The sequence below is a fragment of the Grampus griseus genome (assembly GCF_964374135.1).
Source record: "Grampus griseus genome assembly, chromosome: 3".
In the NCBI taxonomy this organism is placed as follows: Eukaryota; Metazoa; Chordata; class Mammalia; order Artiodactyla; family Delphinidae; genus Grampus; species Grampus griseus.
In genome coordinates, this window is record NC_139019.1 from 52,139,033 (window position 1) to 52,160,104 (window position 21,072).

The 21,072-nt window shown below is 35.9% G+C and overlaps 1 protein-coding gene across 4 annotated transcripts in view; it reads left to right on the forward strand.

Annotated features, from left to right (window-relative positions):
• The first annotated feature begins 217 nt into the window (after positions 1 to 217).
• Positions 218 to 21,072, forward strand: part of SREK1 (splicing regulatory glutamic acid and lysine rich protein 1) — a 55,578-nt gene continuing 34,723 nt past the window's right edge. For 3 of the 4 annotated variants that reach the window (XM_082650668.1, XM_082650669.1, XM_082650670.1), the window contains exons 1-3: positions 218 to 390; positions 7,960 to 8,093; positions 13,818 to 13,933. In XM_082650668.1, the coding sequence (XP_082506794.1) occupies positions 233 to 390; positions 7,960 to 8,093; positions 13,818 to 13,933 (408 nt within the window). In that variant the 5' untranslated portion in view covers positions 218 to 232. Of the gene's footprint in view, positions 391 to 7,959; positions 8,094 to 12,479; positions 13,532 to 13,817; positions 13,934 to 21,072 lie in introns of those variants that run through there. The other variant, XM_082650671.1, reaches the window with a different exon arrangement.

Here is a 21,072-nt window from a genome sequence, read left to right on the forward strand (position 1 = left end):
CGTGAGCCCCAGGCCGAAGCCCCGCGAGATCCGCCGGGTTGCCGGGGAGACGCTTCCGGCTGGCGCGCGCAGCCCTGGGAGCAGGGGAGTTGTGAAATGGACGGCTAGACCTGCCCGCTGCCGTGAATTCGCTAGCGGGGGCGCGCTCGCGGCCGCGCGTTCTCCGCTTTCCCGGCTTCGTCGCTGACGCGTCGTAGACGTTGGGGAGGCAGGCAGCTGCAGCGGGGTCGGGATGAACAGCGCCGGCTTCGGGTTGGGCTTAGGCTTCGGCCTCACCCCTACAGCGGTGATTCAGGTGACGAATCTGTCGTCGGCGGTGACCAGCGAGCAGATGCGGACGCTTTTTTCCTTCCTAGGAGAAATCGAGGAGCTGCGGCTCTACCCCCCGGAGTAAGTGCTCAAGCTCGGCTGGGGGAGGGGCGCGGGCGCCAGAGAGACCTCGGGAACCAAGGCATGGGGGAGAGCGCGGACGGGGGCGCGCGGTGTCAGTCACGTGACCGCCGGGTTTACCTTGGTGCCCATGTTTGATTAGGGCACCGCGGCCCGGGCCCCACGCTCCTGCTTTCCTTGTTAGTCGTATTTAGTGGGTTAACCTCTGCCCAGAACCCTTACAGAGGAGTTAGAGAGGTTGCCTTTTTCGTGCTTTCCGGGCTATGGTCGCCGCCGGGTCCTCGAATTCAGTGCCCTTCCTCCCCTTCTTTTTTTTCCCGAACTTAAGATGGCCGCAGGTGGGCCCGCGGTAGTCCTCATGGCAAGCTCCTGATAGCGTTTTTGCAATGGCAAATCGCGGAGACTGCGCCTGATAAACTGTCCAGTTCTTAGTGCCTCAGTGTCGGACCGTTGTTGCTGACGGGGAAGTGTGCAGCTGATGACAGATGGAATTAGGCCTAAATTTGTCCCTAGGCCTGTGTTCACAAATTTAGCATCTTCTTGGTTCATTTAACCGAGCCCATCCATGTTGTTAAAGATCATGTCTGTTCACCCTTTTGGCAACGGATTAAAATTTCCTCCTAGAAGGTCACACCGTCCTAAACCTTTCAGAAAAAGTAATAGTCCGTACAGATTACTCCTGCTGTATACTTTTAAAAGTCCAGATCTGGACTGGCATTCACAGTTCTCAGACGCTTCCCGAGTAGTGTATTTTGAAGTAGTATTTCCCTTGTACAGTACTATCTACTCACAGAATTTGTAAGGGGTTTGAAGGTTGTTTACTTTCTTACAGGCATAAACTTTTAAAGCCAGAGCTTAGAATATGAAAATTCTCAGTATTTTGTTCATTTTGTCAAAATCCTTTGAAGGAAGGGATAGTAGTTCCCCAGGATTTTTCTTTTTAAAAAAATTTGTATTTGACTTTTTGGTTTGTTTCATAGTGATGCACGTAGACCTATTTTTTTCGGTTTTCTCTCTGTAAGTATATTGCATTGTTACTGCATAGATATTGATAAAAGTTGGTGTCTGGATTTTTAAATTTTACTTAAGTTTTTCTTCTCATTTTTGTTTTGAAATATTTCATGTATACAGAAAAGCTAAAGAATAACTCCCATGTTCCCTTCATCTGCATTTATAGTTTGCCACAGTTGATTTCTGTCTTTGTGTCTCCCCCTCCCTCTCCCCACCTACACACACAAACACCCCTACAACCCTCCCCTCTCCCATGCTTTTAAAAGTAGTTGCAGACACCATGACTATTCATTCCTCAACACTTAAATGTGAATCTCTTAAGAAGTACATTCTCCTGCATTACCACAATGCTATTAACACATCCAAGAAGTTTAACATTGATTAAAATATAACATCTGAATTTCTTCAGTTATACTGATAACGCCTTTTTTCCATTTTCTTTTTCTGATCTAGGATATAATCAGATCACTCAATGCATTTGGTTATCTCTAATCTAGGACAGCCACCCCTCCACCCTCCCAGTCGCCTTTTATTTTTTTTCCCAGTCACCTTTTTAAAAGTTTTTCATGACATTAATATTTTGTCTTGTAGTTTGTGTTGTAGAATGACTTATCTGGGTTTATATAAATTGGTTCTACATGAATAGATTCGGTAATACAGTTTTGTCAAAGATGCTTCATAAGGGCATGCACAGGTATCTTTACTGACTAGCCATCCCATGTATAGCTTTGAATATCTTATAACTTTGAAAGTGCTTTCAGCTATCTCTTCATTTAAGCGCTCAGAACATTTCTTAATAATTGAGAACTGTTTGGAGGAGTGCTGTATTCTGAAAGAATTGGAATCAAATAGTAAAATATTTTGTACATGATTGTAAACTAACCTTGCTTTCAAGGTTGTGATAATAAGGTGTCTCATGGGCAGAAGAAATATATCACAGAATATTCTTCATTGCCAACGTAACACCACTTACATAGTTGAAAAGTGCACTTGGGTGGCAATATGCTGCCAGTTATCATCTGACATTTAGTAATGGGCTGTTTTTTGAAATCAAATATTAGTTGCTTGGAGTTTAGAAGTCAGAGAATAAAAAAGCTTGTCGCTTAAACAGTGCATTAATATAGAATTATTGTGTCACAAACTGTAATACATTTTGCAAAATTGTAACATAAATATAACACATATAGGCGAGGCAAAATCCTTGACCAGTTTTTCTTAAAGGCAGTCAGTGCCTATTCCTGTTTTTCACAAGTATTTACATGCTTTTCTAATGACATGTTTTCTGCTTGCTCTGTAATGAAGTTGTCATAACCTGGTCCTTATATTAAAGATGTGTTTGCAGATTTGGGCCGAAATGCATAAAAATGCAATAGTAGTAGTTGTATTGAAGACAGATGATTCTATTTTGCAGTGTTGTGGAAACAGTATTTTATGATTAATCTTTGGAAGCTGAGTAGAAATTCATTTGTTTTAAATTTGGAATGATATTTCTTTAATAGAATGTGAGAATAGTTTCTCATTAACATTTTAAGAATTTGGTTGCTAATATGAAAATTCAGATTTTTAAATTTATTTTTTTTTTGGCATGAGGCCATGATTCAGTTTCTTTTTAAACATTAAGAATTGGTGTAAACATTCACTGTAAATATTAAAAATTCTTATTAGTGCTACCAGATGATAAATATCCAGAGTTTCTGTTTTAACTTTTTACTCAATAAGGGAATCTTATACATCATGAAAACCTTTTTACAATGGTAAGAAATCTTTGTTGTTTTTTCAGTAAGCTTTTCATGGAGGTATAAGGAGCAGAAAAGTGCAGGGATAAGTGTATACAGCTTGTTGAATTTTCACAAAGTGAACACATCCAGCACCCGGATAGGATTCTCTGTGCCCTAGGAGTTCTCATCTCCCCCCTCAAGTGCATAATACCCCTAGGGTAATCCTGGCCTGATTTCTAACATCAACACTTGTGGGGTTTTTTTGTTTTTGATTTTTTGCTTGCTGGTTTTCTTCACTTCTCTGGTCTTTAAAAGTACTAATAAGGTAAAAGCTGTCAACTAGTTAAAATTAATATAACCAATATAGTCATATCAGGAGAAATAGAGAAAAAGGTACACTGGCAGTGATCCTACCACCCTATCAAAACCTCTCTCCAGTCCTTTTTACATGCATTTAGTTTAATATAGTGTAACCAAAGTATTTATACACCGTTACCGTTATACCACTCAGCCTGTGGTAAGCATTTTTCATATTGTTGTGTTTTATTTATTGTAATATTTAAAGGGTGATGTCTCAAGTGTGTATGTGTGTTTGAAATTCTGTCATTGAATTTTAGCTAGAAATATTTGAAGAATGTGTATTTTTGATTGTCCACAGTGATTGGAGGGCCTCTGGCATTTAGTGGGTAAGTGTCAATAATTCGTAAGGAAGTCTTACAGAAGGGAGAATTGTGGCATCCAGACAATCACTGGAGCCCTACTGAGAAACCCTGTTATACATTGTGTCAGTTAATATTTCCATACATAAAGCTATATACTTTGACCATGTTTTGCATTGTATCTTTTTTGATAGATCCTCAAGGGATGTATATTAATATAATAAAGTATTGGACATAGTATTACCACATTGATTTTTTAGAAGATTGTACAGTGCCATCACCATGTTTAGTGAAAAATAAGGTAACCAGTTAGGGTCTAAGAAATTTAACTGGTGCTCAAAAAGTTGGTTCTGTGATTTCTCCATTAGACTCCCAGTGAGAAATTCTGATTTGTTTGAAAAGTGATTGTAGAAGGTTTTATATTTAAAGAAATAAAACAAAACTTGAAAACTTGATTCAACAAATGGGGTCAAAGTAAAATGTGCTGTGTTTGAGTACTGTTACTTTCTTTAGAGGCATACATTTAGACCAAATGGAATATGTAACCCCTTTTAAAAATTAAAAGTGTAGGTCAGAGTTAAATTTGAAAATGATAATCCTATTTAATTTTTTAAAAAGTAAATGTTATTTAATAGCCTAGATATACTAGAGAGGAAGATCTAAATATAAGATTTGGTAATATACTGATTTATAAATCTGTAAATACGCATTTGTTTGCTGAGATATCTATATTTAGGCTTGCCACTGTATTATTTTAGCCTATAATATTCAAAATAAAAGTGTTACTGCCTCTCCTGAAAAGCTCATATGTTTACATTTTTTATAAAGTAAATACTGTGTTGCTTTTACTCTCTATTTTAAGGAAGGTAATTGGAGATGAAGATGAAAAAAATTGCTTATAGCACTAGGATCCATGCTCTTACTATAATGCTGTTCAGAACAGATCAGCATCTTTTAACCAGTTTTTGGGCTTCTCAACTCTAAGTAGTGTGTGGTTTACCAACCAGGCTCACATTTCTTATTCCTGTGGATGTTTTAAATTTGAAATGATGTGGTTTTCAAGTAGGGATATTTGGAAATGTTTGTAGTTTTCAACAGTGATGATTTAGGTTTCCATCCTTTCACAAAAGGATCTGTCAATTTAGGAAATACAGTTTCAGTGGTGGCTTGTCAGGTTCTTCAAGTGCTAAAAGAGAGTATTCTTGTTGAAATTGCTAGGGCTTTAGTTGTAATCATAGATTTTTTTTGGTTGCAAAGGGCAGAAACAGTGTTACCTAATCTAGCTCAAGAAGAGACATTATTAAAAGAAAGAGATTTCCCTGAGTAGAAGAATAAAGACTTGGCCTCGTGGGAGCTGGGACTGGGAACCAGAAGGGTATCAACATCCAAGGCGACTATCTGCCTCTTCCTGTCAGGCTTTATTGTCAGCTCAGTTTGTTTCTGTGTATGTGCTCAATTTCTTTTCAGACGTATTCTGTACTCATGTGGCATCTGGCCCAAGCCCTTACTCTAAGTGACTTTCAAGTTCATTTGGTCAGGCCACCCAAATTACAAGTTTCGCGTTAGCCAGTGAAATAAGCCCTTGTGTCATGTGGCTGATCAGTTGTGTTTGAAAGCTTGAAAGATCTGTTGAGGGTTTCACATAAGGAAACTGTGCTGAAAGTATATAGGATGTATTGGTAGCACATATAGGAGGGGGTACCTAGTCACTTTGATATTTTAAAATGGCTTTCCAGAAGACTTCGAAACTTGAGCCTTGAAGAAAAGTGGAATTACTGTTCAAAAAGGCAGTAAGAGAGCACATCATAGCCAAATGAAACAACATGTTCAAAGATGGCCCAGATGGTTCAGGATGTGTTCTGGGAACCACAAGTATTTTTATGCCTGGATTTTTTAAATGATGAAGCAAGAAAAGAAGGGTGTCTGAGGAAATTTAAGCAGTTGCATGACATGAAGAGATTTAGGGTTTAGAAAGATTACTCTAACAGCTTTTGTGGAAGATTTTTAATAAGGAGGAGTTGAGATTGGATGCAGTGTGATTAGTTAGGAGCCATTGTAGTAATCCAGGTGAGAAATGATAAGGGCCTGAATGAAGGCATTGATACTGAGAGTGTTGAAAGAAATTAATGTGACAACTATTTGGGAGGCAGTCTTCAGAGGATTTAAAGACCAATAGGATGAAAAAGAAGGAAGGGTCATGGATGGAAACAACCCACAAATCTCAGTAGTTTGATAAAAACAAGATTATTTCTTATACTAAACTGGTGGGGTTGGGGACTCTACTCGTTGTAGTCACTCATTCTGGGATGAAGCTGGTATATCAGCCACCCATCTCTTTGATGTTGCTGGTCACTGTGGCAGAGAAAAAGAACCGAGCAGTGGCCCTTAAGGCTACTGAATAGGAACACATGTCAATTATGTTCACATTTAATTGGCCAAAGCAAATTGCACGGCCACACCTAACTTCAAGGAAAAAAGAAATAGAATTTTATTACGTAGCCAGAAGGAGATTTGGAAATATTTGGTGAACAGTACTAATGATGGTCACATTAACGACTTCCGGATTTCTGACTTAGATAATGTGGTAGTATCTTTAACTGAGATATGAAATTAGGACAAAGGGCAGGATTGGTGCAGAAGGAGGGTAATGAATTTAAGAATAAGTTCAAGGGTGGGTCCTGTGACTGACAGATCACCGTGCAGTATGCCAGCAGGCACTTGGATCTGGGAATCTAGAGCTCTGGAGAGGCCTAAATTGGTGACTTGGTAATGTATAGGTGAGTTAAGTCTGGATGCAGATGTGTTTACCTCATGGCAAGTACAAGAGCTTGACTTACATATTGAGTAGGGGGAGGTTGTTGGAGAGGACTGGCTTGAAGCCTGAATCAGATGGCCTTAGGCAGGAAAGAATTGAGTTGGGTTGGGTGAGAAAGAGGTAGAGTTTTACTTTTGCTAGCCTGACTAGTTATGTTAATAATATATATAGTTTAAAGTTCTAAATGCAAATATATTTTATTATCTTAGTGTTTGGTTAATATCATAAATATATTTAGCTGTTAGCAAGCTGAATTTGTTGCTGTATGTAATTTTTAATTAAAAAAATGAATATGGAATTACAAAATAAGTAGTACATTAAAGTGGCTTTAAAATTCTTGATTAATTGAATAATTAAGGTTGCATGAGATTTGGAATTAGATGATTAGACATTAAATCTCATCTTTGCCATTTACTAGGTCTAGGATTATGGTGAACTTCCTTGACCTGTTTTGTAAACTAAAGTAAATTATTGTTGCTGCACAATGCATATTTAGTACTTTTCAAGTGATCTTTTTTTAGTGTGAAAAACTTAATATTTTAAAGGATTGTACATTTATGTTAAACATTAGCTGTATATTTAGTGTCTTTTTTTATTTGCTAAAGACAATTACAGACTTTAATTGAACATAATTATGGGCAGGTTGACAAAATGATCCTTTATGAGGATAGTGTATTTTGGAATCTAACATGATGGATTCATATTGTGGAAAAATTGCTTTTATCTGTGCCGTGTCTGGCTTCTTTTTCCTATAGTCCTGCCTAGATTAAGTCTAGTAGGATTTATAAGAGTCTTTGCTCTTTTGCATATAAAATATGTAAAATTTTGTTTGTAAAAGTTTTTGTCTGGAAAATCACAATGCTGCCTAGCCTGAAGTAGGCCAGTATATGCAAAAGACCTTAATTTTAATTCCAGGTTATCTGATTGTTTCTAAGACTGTTGTGAAGTTTTTAGTGATTTAAATGCCAGGAATCACATTAGGGAGGGTTGGAAGTAGTTAGAAAATTTGAAGTCTTGAGGATTGGGGCTTTTTTATGAAACGGGATTTTGCCTGTTGATGATGATGCACTGATTGGACATCCTTGGGTTAAGTCAGCTGTTTTCACATTTCACTCAGATTAAGAAGGCATTAATTTAAATTTCAGGTTTTTAACAAATAAGGCTATAGGCCTGCCTAGATGTGCCTTCAGTCATTGCAGCAAATCACCATTAAAAGACTAAGTTCTGCTATTTCATGTCTTACTGATCCTTAGCAACAAAAATTCCTGTCTTGATTGTAAGATTATGTAAAGATATAAGTAAGAAATTTTAAATGAAAACCAACCAAATGTTAATTAGTTCAATTGTTTTTCTTTTTATCTTGCAGCAACGCACCTCTTGCTTTTTCTTCCAAAGTATGTTATGTTAAGTTTCGTGATCCATCAAGTGTTGGCGTGGCCCAGCATCTAACTAACACGGTTTTTATTGACAGAGCTCTGATAGTTGTTCCTTGTGCAGAAGGTTAGTATCTCACATGTTTTTTTCAGTTATTTTAATCTCTGTCCTGTCTGTTACTACCATTGGCTTTCCTAGAAATTGGCAAGTAGATATGGTGTGTGTGTGTGTGTAAGAATGAAATTTGGAGGTGGAAAGGATTTTACGTAATAATAAAATATATTAAAATGGTTAATTTATTACTTATGTATATTTGAGATTTTATAGCTAAACATTTAAAAATTTATAAATTACTTGGCTTCTTTGGTTTGCTTTGACTTTCTGTATTCAGTTTGCAATTTGTAAAGAAAGCTTTTTGAAATTAAAATATTAAGTTGGTAGAGGACATTATTTAAAATGTGTAAATAAGTAAGCATTTGCCCCTGTGTATACCTATTAAAGATATTGCATAAATAAAAACAGTGTACACATTTCACACAAATGGGGGTTAGGTAGTAATTATGTTTAAGAACAATATTCATAATTTAAGCTTTAAAGTATCTTCTTAAGGTAATTTACCTTAATTGTTACTGAGACCATTATTTTACATTCAGTGTAATTTGCTGTGCAACTAGAATTTACTTTTAATTTTGCTGGCTTTTTTTTGCGGGGGAGGGAGGGGTGGTGGTGGTGGTGATTAATTGAAGAAAAATCATGGAAAGCAATTTTCCAAAGCCTCCATCGAGGAAATAGTTGTTGAAGGTGGAAACAAGGCCAAAGGCCTTATAGTAATTCGTTAAATTTTATGACATAACCTGCTTTAAGAGCTAATTATTATTAATGCCTATTTTTTTAGTAACTTCTATTTGCAGAGCCATTCACATTCATTATACTAGACTGTGCTGAATTTGACAGTTCTGGTGTGAATTAACTTCTATTCAGAGCACTGACTATGACATGTGTACATGGATTTTAGAATTGGGTTATTATAATTTAAATGTCTTTAAAATATATTTTCACTGGTGGCTGGTGGTAACTGTTTTACAACATAAAAATTTTACCTGAAACAATTTAAGGAGCTTTCATATGTCATGTTTTAAAACTTTTTAGAAACCAGGCTCACATTAAAATACTGTATAATAAACAGTTTGCTGCATTTTCAAGGTTTTATGCATATTTCAGAATGCCTGTTCTGGGATGTCAGAAACATTAGTCAGATACAGTGAGTATGACTCTGATATTTTTGATGTCCCAGAATAGGACATTCTGGATTTTTTCAGATAAATTTGAAAGTATTTTTCCCATGTCTAGGGGTTAGAGAGGGGTAGGGAGAATAAAATAAATAATAGCGAATATAGTAGAATAAATAAAAAATGAATTAAAGTTAATTGTTTGCTAAATCTATCTTTATCTACTAATCTTTAAGGGGACAATGACCCCAAAATTGGAGAACAAGGTGAGAAAAGAGCTGGTAATGATTTAGTTCTGTATACCAAGTTCATACCAATTTCATACCAAGTAAACTACATGGGAAAAAATAAATCAGGTAGAAGTTTTACTAAATGGGAGTGTTAATTGTATCAAAAAATTATGCCACCAGCAGCACAGTATCTTCTGTGATTTTAGCTTATTATTGAACTGGAAGGAAAAATTTTGTTAGTGTTGCTCTGTTGGAACCTTGCTATATTCCCATAAAATTTTTCATATATTGAGAAGTGACCATGGTTTGTCATAAATGTTCAAGATTATGGGCATGTAGAGGTTCCTTTTTGTTTGTTTGTTTTACTTGATAGAAATAAATAAATGCACATTTATTATAATGGCTTTTGAATATTTTTAGTATTAACAAACAGACAAAATTTTGCTATTTTTGAACGTGAAAATTCAAGCATATTTTTATTCCAGTTTAAAGTATTTTAGAACACTAACCTATAAAATAATTTGTATTGGAAAAACATTCAGATACACATTTTTCATTAAATACAACAAAAATGAATTTATAGAACATGAAGAATGTCACAGTGAGCTGTTAAAAGATCTGATTATGCACTGCAAGCAAAGTAATAATGTATTGTTGTGTTAAAAAAGATAGCAAAGTGAGTTTGAAATAAATCAAAGGAAAGAGTTCCAGTGGAGTAAGTTCTGTAAGAGGAGATGTGCTGTAAGCAGTCTTCTGTTTACTTCACTGATTGTATTCTTTCCTTGATGTTATAGAAACAGCATTATGAAAGAAGTGAGAAAACCATAGAAAAAAATTGTAAGAAGTTTTTTTCAGTTTCTTTCAATTTGCTGTTTTTTTTTAATGCAGACAGTAGTACTGTGAGATCCTAAGCCGTTTAAGTAATGTTTGATGTGTAATAGTTTCGTACATATTAAGCATTAGCTATCGTTAATAAAACATGCCACTTCAAAATAAAATATACTTTCATTATACTCGTCCAAATATGACCTCTTTTTGTTGTTACGTGCATCTCAGATTTCTTTTTATAAATGTTAACACTTAGAAAAAGATAAGGTCAAACATAATAAGGGTGTCAGCCTAATCATCAGTCATAAGTTTATGTCCACATTTTCTGGTAGATGGATTTTGACTATTAATTTGGTTTTGTATGTTTTCTCTATGTGATATTTGTGCATTATTAGATGACTAGACTGGCCAAGGCAGACCTGTTACACTTGCCTGAGTTAGGCATTGTTTGCCATGCCACTAAACCTGCCGTCAAGTGAAACCTTCATTGGGGAAATGAGATCGGAGTCTGAACCGCAGAAGATGGACGCCCTGTCTCTGTTTTTTATTGTTTTACTTTAATTTCATTTCTTTTTCTTTATTTTGTCCCTTTTTTTTTGTTTTTGTTTTTGTTTTTGTTTTGTTAAATCTCTTTCACTTTAACTTGTGAGCTGGTTTTCCAGTTCTTTGTAAATGGTATTCCATTAAGGGTTCATAACATTGCATTGCAAATTATATTGGGAGATGATTAGTAGAGCTCATCCTTAACATAAAAGAAATTTTCACAGTAAATTAGGATATGGTTTCGTGAAGCTCAATGCTAGTCTTAATTGGTGTTTATAAACTGATCAGGTACATTTTGTTCCCAAAACACTAAAACACTGATGAGATTCTTAGGAACACGTTTTGATCTCAGTGTAAGATTTTTGCAGTTTTCTCCCAAGTCTGCATCTGTCATAAAGACCAACTGATAGCTTCTAATTTTCGTCCTCCTCCCTTAGAATTTTAGGCATACAAAATCATCAAGGAAAATAAGTAAATTTCTTATAACATTCTGGGGGTAGAGGACAAGAGGAGACTTTTCACTTTTATGATATTTATTATAGAAAATAGCATTTCTTTGATTTGAAAACACTTTTAATTGCCTACGTGGGGAATGGATATTTGAGAAACTGTTGAATACTTACACTTGTGTGTGTATTTTTTTGCTTGAATTTTTTTGTTGAAAAATGTTCAGAGATTACTAGTTTCTAAATGGATTCTGAGATTAGGATGAGTGAGAGACATTGTTTTTTCTCTCAGTTGTCTTTGATGAGTACAGTTTGGGAAAAATGCTAAATGCTTATTTGTTTTATACTTTTATACACTCTGATAGTATTTGGAGGGTATATTTGGTAGAATTTTATCCTGAAAATTAAGCAATGGAACTTTTTTCTTAAAGTATCTTTAATGATAATTAGAAAAGTAAAAAATATTGTGCTTTTAGTTAGACTTAATACTTATAATAGTTTATTATACTGTGAGAGACAGTGAGAGGCAGACAACCTCCTGATACTATTTTTAAGCCAACACTGAATGACTTTATTATGTTAAGTAATCAACTTTTGGCCTGTATTGAATACCCGTTTTGTTTGTGTGGTCTTTCATGTGGATAGTTTTGCTTATTTAATGGACAGGTAATATTAAATTGGGGACATTACTAGATTGGAACTCTTTATTTGTTTTTTAGGTGCATAAATTAGGGTAGTGAAGCATAGGGTTTGTACCTTAGGACCTCAGTTGACTTATCAAGATGTGTACAGGTTTTACAAATATTAAAAAAGTAATACTTATTTTTAACAGATAAAGCAGGTCTGATAGTGATGTAAATAGTATATGTGAGTATACAGATAAATGTCTTAATGCTAATAACTAATAAATACAAAATAAATTACTGTTATTTGATGTCTTCAGTAAGGCCTTCCTGCCTTTTAATCTTAATGCATGTTAAAATCAGTGCTTATGCAGAATTTACTGAAATAATAAAATGACTTTGTTTTTGAAATTAGTAAATTAAGGTAATATAGCCTTAGATGTTGCAAAGCTTAGAAATAAGTAGGCATTTGCTAAAGCTAATAAAATGTGATTTCTGTATTTCTATAAATAAGGTGTAACCACTACTTAAAGCAAGTTTTAAAATTCGTCTTGAATTCCATCCATGTTTAGAAATATATTCAGATAATTTTTTTAGAATTTATCCCTGCACATGTGGTTGTGTTAAGTTGAATTTTTACCACTGAAACCCCACATGGTGCTTTTTTGAAAATTTACTCCATATGCTATTTTCAATTTGGCGTGACTTTGTACTTTAAATTACTTTTGAAGAATTCATAATGGAAACGTGTAGCCAAATACCACATAATTATGAGTAGTTCTGAAATTGCTATATGTAGTCAACTTTTTAGAAATTTTCTTTTTGGGAAGGTTGAGAGAAAGGACCAGAAAAAATGTGTGAAAGTCCCAGCCCTTATCAAAATTAATTGATTAGAATTCAGTAATTAAATGTGGCAAATTGATAGACTTAATTCAGAGTAAATTTCCTTTTTTTTAGTCGTAGGGATTTCTTTTTCTTAGTGTCTAGGGTTATTTTAATGTTATTGTTGTTGTTATTATTAGGCACTTAGGACGCTTATAAGCAAGACATTTAGGCATTAACCACCCCTCTTCAGATAAGTATACATAAATTGGTTCTAAAAGTCAGTAATATAAGAAGTTTCCTGAGACTAGGGAACTTTTTTTTGTTAGTCATTTTCAAAAATGTTAGCAGTTTCCCAAGGCATATTCTTTGGAACTGGATTCTTTTAGTCATCTCTGTCATTGTTGGTGAGATGCCTTATTAACTGAATGGGTGTAGGCTTCCTTTCCAATTGAAGCTGATTACATGTGGTAGGCTTTTGTTTTTTTCTGTCTACTTGAAATTAAATGGGATCTTTTGGAAGGTTATCAAAATTGTTTGCATCACAAGTAGGTAGTTTCAATTAACAGGATAGGGACACTCAGGAACAGATTTCAATTCGCACATATTTGTTTTTTTCTTTTTCTTTTTTTTGACTAATTTGGTTATTTGCCATTTCTGGGGATTAAACTTTAAAAAATGTTCTTCTTTTCTGTATCTGATGTTCTGTGTGCTATTAGTGATGCAGCCAACACGAACGGTTGTCATGTGTAACACAACTTTCGATCACCGCGAAAACACCGTCCTGGGAAAGCGTCCATGCTTGATATCGTTTGGTTCATGAACATTAAGTTTCCAGTACAGGTGACCCATAGCTCAAAGTGTTAAATAATTGTCTACATTATTCAATTTTTAAAATAATATTCCATTAATGAGATTGTTAGTCTTTGAAGTTTTGCTCACTTTTATTTTTCCTAGTAGAGCAGGGTAAAAGGAAAGACTTAAGTTCTTATTTATTTCTTTATACGGATCTGATAGATAGATTCATTTATTATTATTATTTTTTAAGTGCAAGGGTAATTGTAAAATCATAGTATAAAGTTTGTGTGGTGTTTCTGCTTTCTTTAATGTTTGGAACTTGCCTCTGCAGGTAAAATCCCAGAGGAAGCCAAAGCTCTCTCTCTATTGGCTCCTGCTCCAACCATGACAAGTCTGATGCCTGGTGCAGGCTTGCTTCCCATACCGACTCCAAATCCCTTAACTACAGTAAGTATGATACACCCTCTTCTAAAGGGAGTGATCATTTAACTGTGTAATTGGTTGAATAAAGAGCTTAGAAAGTTTTTTTTTTTTTTAAGAGCTTAGAAAGCTATTTCTATTTTAAGTATTTGTGTTTTTAAATGGAGAGAATTCGAAATATCTGCGTAATTTTTTCCCCATGTAACTGACTTGAACTGCCTTTTGGAATTGCTTATGAAGTAATTGGGGATTCATTTAAATTTGAAAATTGAGATATATTATTCATTAGAAAATCAGTTATTGAAATTCAGCATTTTAGATAGCATAGGGAATTGGAGAATCTAGGTAACTATATTTCCCAGTTCAGGAGGACTAAATCCATTTGAAAAATTTGAAATGATTTACACCGTTGGTAATGGGAAAAATATCTCAGAGAAGCATTTGTCTGATACTGAGAAAAATGTAACATGGTAAAAACATGGCAAAAATATTTTTCATTAGCAGAATTAAATAGTAATTTAATGCCTCATTTGTGATTTCCAAGTGGTGTCAAAAAAAGATTTGCTGTTACTGGGTTCTTGGTTTATATAAAAGATTCTGGTCATTTATTTTAAATAAGAGTCATTTTTCTTCAAAAATAAATCCAAGACAAATACAGAACTCACATTAATTGAAAGCTGTGTTTTACTTTTTGGTACTGGATTCTTAGGGAGTGAACCAGTAAACTTTATGATTATAGTTTATCCAAGTTATAAAAGTGCTTTTTGAAACTTGGAAGTGCAAAATTTTAGGATTTTCACATGGCACTATTCTGCTGGAGACCTGTATTGTGATCCATGGGAGGAAAATGCCTTTTATTTTTTATTTTATTTTAATATCTTTATTGGAGTATAATTGCTTTACAATGTTGTGTTAGTTTCTGCCATATAACAAAGTTGTGTTAGTTTCTGCTGAATCAGCTATACGTTTACATATATCCCCATATCCCCTCCCGCGTCTCCCTCCCGCCTTCCCTATCCTACCCCTCTAGGTGGTCACAAAGCACGGAGCTGATCTCCCTGTGCTATGCGTCTGCTTCCCACTAGCTGTCTGTTTTACATTTGGTAGTGTATATATGTCAGTGCCACTCGCTCACTTCGTCCTAGCTTACCCTTCCCCCTCCCCGTGTCCTCTATTATCTACGTATGCTTTATTCTGTCCTGCCCCTAGGTTCTACAGAACCTTTTTTTTTTTTTTTTAGATTCCCTATATATGTGTAAGCATACGGTATTTGTTTTTCGGTTTCTGATTTACTTCACTCTGTATGACAGACTCTAGGTCCATCCACCTCACTACAAATAACTCAATTTTGTTGCTTTTTTTTTTTTTTTTTTGCGATACGGGCCTCTCACTGTTGAGGCCTCTCCCACTGCGGAGCACAGGCTCCGGACATGCAGGCTCAGCGGCCATGGCTCACGGGCCTAGCCGCTCCGCGGCATGTGGGATCTTCCCAGACCGGGGCACGAACCCGTGTCCCCTGCATTGGCAGGTGGACTCTCAACCACTGCGCCACCAGGGAAGCCCTCTATTTTGTTTCTTTTTATGGCTGAGTAATATTCCATTGTATATATGTGCTGCATCTTCTTTATCCATTCATCTGTTGATGGACACTTAGGTTGCTTCCATGTCCTGGCTATTGTAAATAGTGCTGCAGTGAACATTGTGGTACATGACTCTTTTTGAATTATGGTTTTGTCAGGATATATGCCCAGTAGTAGGATTGCTGGGTCGTATGATAGTTCTATTTTTAGTTTTTTAAGGAACCTCCATACTGTTCTCCATAGTGGCTGTATCAGTTTACATTCCCACCAACAGTGCAAAAGGGTTCCCTTTTCTCCACACCCTCTCCAGCATTTATTGTTTGTAGATTTTTTGACGATGGCCATTCTAACTGGTGTGGGGTGATACCTCATTGTAGTTTCGATTTGCATTTCTCTAATGGTTAGTGGTGTAGAGCATCCTTTCATGTGTTTGTTGGCAATCTGTATATCTTCTTTGGAGAAATGTCTATTTAGGTCTTCTGCCCATTTTTGGATTGGGTTGTTTGTTTTTTTGATATTGAGCTGCATGAGCTGCTTGTATATTTTGGAGATTAATCCTTTGTCAGTGGCTTTGTTTGCAAATATTTTCTCCCATTTTGAGGATTGTCTTGTTGTCTTGTTTTGGTTTCCTTTGCTGTGCAAAAACTTTTTAAGTTTCATTAGGTCCCGTTTGTTTATTTTTGTTTTTATTTCCATTTCTCTAGGAGGTGGGTCAAAAGTGATCTTGCTGTGATTTATGTCATAGAATGTTCTGCCTATGTTTTCCTCTAAGAGTTTTATAGTGACTGGCCTTACATTTAGGTGTTTAATCCATTTTGAGTTTATTTTTGTGTATGGTGTTAGGGAGTGTTCTAATTTCATACTTTTACATGTAGCTGTCCAGTGAAAGATAAGGTGACCATATGTGTGTGGGTTTAGCTCTGCGCTTTCTGTCCTGTTCCGTTGATCTATATTTCTGTTTTTGTGCCAGTAGTATACTATCTTGATTACTGTAGCTTTGTAGTATAGCCTGAAGTCAGGGAGCTTGATTCCTCCAGCTCTGTTTTTCTTTCTCAAGATTGCTTTGGCTTTTCGGGGTCTTTTGTGTTTCCATACAAATTGTGAAATTTTTTGTTCTAGTTCTGTGAAAAATGCCATTGGTAGTTTGATAGGGATTGCATTGAATCTATAGATTGCTTTGGGTAGTATAGTCATTTTCACAATGTTGATTCTTCCAATCCAAGAACATGGTATATCTCTCCATCTGTTTGTATCATCTTTAATTTCTTTCATCAGTGTCTTATAGTTTTCTGCATACAGGTATTTTGTCTCCTTAGGTAGGTTTATTCCTAGGTATTTTATTCTTTTTGTTGCAGTGGTAAATGGGAATGATTCCTTAATTTCACTTTCAGATTTTTCATCATTAGTGTATAGAAATGCAAGAGATATCTGTGCATTAATTTTGTACCCTGCTACTTTACCAAATTCATTGATTAGCTCTAGTAGTTTTCTGGTAGCATCTTTAGGATTCTCTATATAGTATCATGTCATCTGCAAACAGTGACAGTTTTACTTCTTTTCCAATTTAGATTCCTTTTATTTCGTTTTGTTCTCTGATTGCCATGGCTATAACTTCCAAAATTATGTTGAATAATAGTGGTTAGAGTGGGCAACCGTGTCTTGTTCCTGATCTTAGTGGAAATGGTTTCCGTTTTTCACCATTGAGAGTGATGTTGGCTGTGGGTTTGTTATATATGGCCTTTATTATATTGAGGTAAGTTCCCTCTATGCCTACTTTCTGGAGGGTTTTTATCCTAAATGGGTGTTGAATTATGTTGAAAGCTTTTTCTGCACCTGTTGAGATGATCATATGGTTTTTATCCTTCAATTTGTTTATATGGTTTATCACATTGATTGATTTGCATATATTGAAGAATCCTTGCATTCCTTGGATAAACACCACTTGATCGTGGTGTATGATCCTTTTAATGTGCTGTTGGATTCTGTTTGCTAGTATTTTGTTGAGGATTTTTTCAACTATGTTCATCAGTGATATTGGCCTGTATTTCTCTTTTTTTGTGACATTTTAGTCTGGTTTTGGTATCAGGGTCGTGGTGGCCTCGTAGAATGAGTTTGGGAGTGTTCTTCCCTCTCCTATTTTTGGAAGAGTTTGAGAAGGATAGGTGTTGGCGTGTCTCTAAATATTTGATAGAATTCACCTGTGAAGCCATCTGGTCCTGGGCTTTTGTTTGTTGGAAGATTTTTAATCACAGTTTCAATTTCAGTGCTTGTGATTGGTCTGTTCATATTTTCTATTTTTTCCTGGTTCAGTCTCGGAAGGTTGTGTTTTTCTAAGAATATGTCCATTTCTTCCAGGTTGTCCATTTTATTAGCATATAGCTGCTTGTAGTAATCTCTCATGATCCGTTGTGTTTCTGCAGTGTCAGTTGTTATTTCTCCTTTTTCATTTCTAATTCTGTTGATTTGAGTCTTCTCCCTTTTTTTCTTGATGAGTCTTGCTAATGGTTTATCAATTTTGTTTATCTTCTCAAAGAAACAGCTTTTAGTTTTATTGATATTTGCTATTGTTTCCTTCATTTCTTTTTCATTTATTTCTGATCTTATCTTTATGCTTTCTTTTCTTCTGCTAACTTTGGGGTTTTTTCTGTTCTTCTTTCTCTAATTGCTTAGGTGTAAGGTTAAGTTGTTTATTTGAGATTTTTCTTGTTTCTTGAGGTAGGCTTGTATTGCTATAAACTTCCCTCTTAGAACTGCTTTTGCTACATCCCATAGGTTTTGGGCTGTCGTGTTTTCATTGTCATTTGTTTCTAGGTTTTTAAAAATTTCCTCTTCAATTTCTTCAGTGATCTCTTGGTTATTTAGTAGTGTATTGTTTAGGCTCCATGTGTTTGCAGTTTTTACAGTTTATTTTTCCTGTAATTGATATCTAGTCTCATAGCGTTATGGTCGGAAAAGATGCTTGATACGATTTCAGTTTCCTTAAATTTACCAAGGCTTGATTTGTGACCCAAGATATGGTCTATCCTGGAGAATGTTCCATGAGCACTTGAGAAGAATGTGTATTCTGTTATTTTTGGATGGAATGTCCTATAAATATCAATTAAGTCCATCTTGTTTAATATGTCGTTTAAAGCTTGTGTTTCCTTATTTATTTTCATTTTGGATGATCTGTCTATTGGTGAAAGTGGGGTGTTGAAGTCCCCTACTATGATTGTGTTACTGTCGATTTCCCCTTTTATGGCTGTTAGCATTTGCCTTATGTTTTGAGGTGCTCCTATGTTGGATGCATAAATATTTACAATAGTTATATCATCATTTTGGATTGATCCCTTGATCATTATGTAGTGTCCTTCTTTGTCTCTTCTAATAGTCTTTATTTTAAAGTCTATTTTGTCTGATATGAGAATTGCTACTCCAGCTTTCTTTTGATTTCCATTTGCATGGAATATGTTTTTCTATCCCCTCACTTTCAGTCTGTTATGTGTCCCTAGGTCTGAAGTGGGTCTCTTGTAGACAGCATATATATGGGTCTTGTTTTTGTACCCATTCAGCCAGTCTGTGTCTTTTGGTTGTAGTATTTAAGCCATTTTACATTCAAGGTAATTATCAATATGTATGTTCCTGTTACCATTCTCTTAATTGTTTTGGGTTTTTTATTTTAGGGCTTTTCCTTCTCTTGTGTTTCCTGCCTAGAGAAGTTCCTTTAGCATTTGTTGTAAAGCTGGTTTGGTGGTGCTGAATTCTCTTAGCTTTTGCTTGACTGTAAGGTTTTTAATTTCTCTGTCGAATCTGAATGAGATCCTTGCTTGGTAGAGTAATCTTGGTTGTAGGTTTTTCCCTTTCATCACTTTAAATATGTCCTGCCACTCCCTTCTGGCTACCAGAGTTTTGCCAAAAGATCAGCTGTTAACCTTATGGGGATTCCTTTGTTTGTAAATTGTTGATTTTCCCTTGCTACTTTTAATATTTTTTCCTTGTTTTTAATTTTTGATAGTTTGATTAATATGTGTCTTGACGTGTTTCTCCTTGGGTTTTCCTGTATGGGACTCTGTGCTTCCTGGACTTGATTGACTCTTTCCTTTCCCATATTTGGGAAGTTTTTGACTATTATCTCTTCAAATATTTTCTCAGTCCCTTTCTTTTTCTCTTCTTCTTCTGGGGCCCCTATAATTCGAATGTTGGTGTGTTTAATGTTGTCCCAGAGGTCTCTGAGATTGTCGTCAATTCTTTTCATTCTTTTATCTTTATTCTGCTGTGCGGTAGTTATTTCCACTAATTTATCCTCCAGGCCACTTATCTGTTCTTCTGCCTCAATTACTCTGCTGTTGATTCCTTCTAGAGAATTTTTAATTTCACTTATTGTGTTGTTCATCATTGTTTGTTTGTTTGTTCTAGGTTCTTTTTAAATGTTTCTTGTATTTTCTCCATTCTATTTCCAAGATTTTGGATCATCTTTACTATCATTATTCTGAATTCTTTTTCAGGTAGACTGCCTGTTTCCTCTTCATTTGTTAGGTCTGGTGGGTTTTTACCTTGCTCCTTCATCTGCTGTGTATTTCTCTGTCTTCTCATTTTGTTTAACTTACTGTGTTTGGGTCTCCTTTTTGCAGGCTGCAGGTTTGTAGTTCCTGTTGTTTTTGGTGTCTGCCCCCAGTGGGTAAGGTTGGTTCAGTGGTTTGTGTAGGCTTACTGGTGGAGGGGAGTGGTGCCTGTGTTCTGGAGGATGAGGCTGGATCTTTTCTTTCTGGTGGGCAGGACTGTATCCGGTGGTGTGTTTTGGGGTGTCTGTGAACTTCTGATTTTAGGCAGCCTCTCTGCTAATGAGTGGGGTTGTGTTCCTGTCTTGCTAGTTGTTTTGCATAGGATGTCCAGAACTGGAGTTTGCTTGTAGTTAAGTGGAGCTGGGTCTTAGCGTTGAGACAGAGATCTCTGGGAGAGCTCTCACCGATTGATGGTGCATAGGGCTGGGAGGTGAAAGTGGTCCAGTGTCCTGAGCACGGCGCTCCCATCTCAGAGGCTCAGGCCTGATACCTGGTCAGAGCACCCTGTCAGCCACATGGCCTGGTATGTGCGGAGTCTCTTGTCTTTTGGGAAGTGTGAGGTGTTCTGCCAGCGTTTGGTAGGTGTTCTGTAGGAGTTGTTCCACATGTAAATTTATTTTTTATGTATTTGTGGGTAGGAAGGTGATCTCCAGGGTTTATTCCTCCACCATCTGGAAGGTCCTGATCTGTAAATGGTTTTAAATTTAACATCTAATCATTTGAATTGGGCTTTCTAAAAATTTTATTTTGGGTATGTTTTGGTATATTTTAAGATTAATTCCTGGATCATCATCTCTTTTCCCCCCTCCTCAGAAAGTATTGTCTTGCTATCTTGAAACTTTTTAGGTTTTATTTATCAAGAAGAGAAAGTTTTTATTATTTAATTTGTTGCTGTGAGGGGAAATGATTCCTTTCAATTCAGCTGTAGATATGGTTTTTTTGTTTTTTGTTTTTGCGGTACGCGGGCCTCTCACTGTTGTGGCCTCTCCCGTTGCGGAGCACAGACTCCGGACGCGCAGCCTCAGCGGCCATGGCTCACGGACCT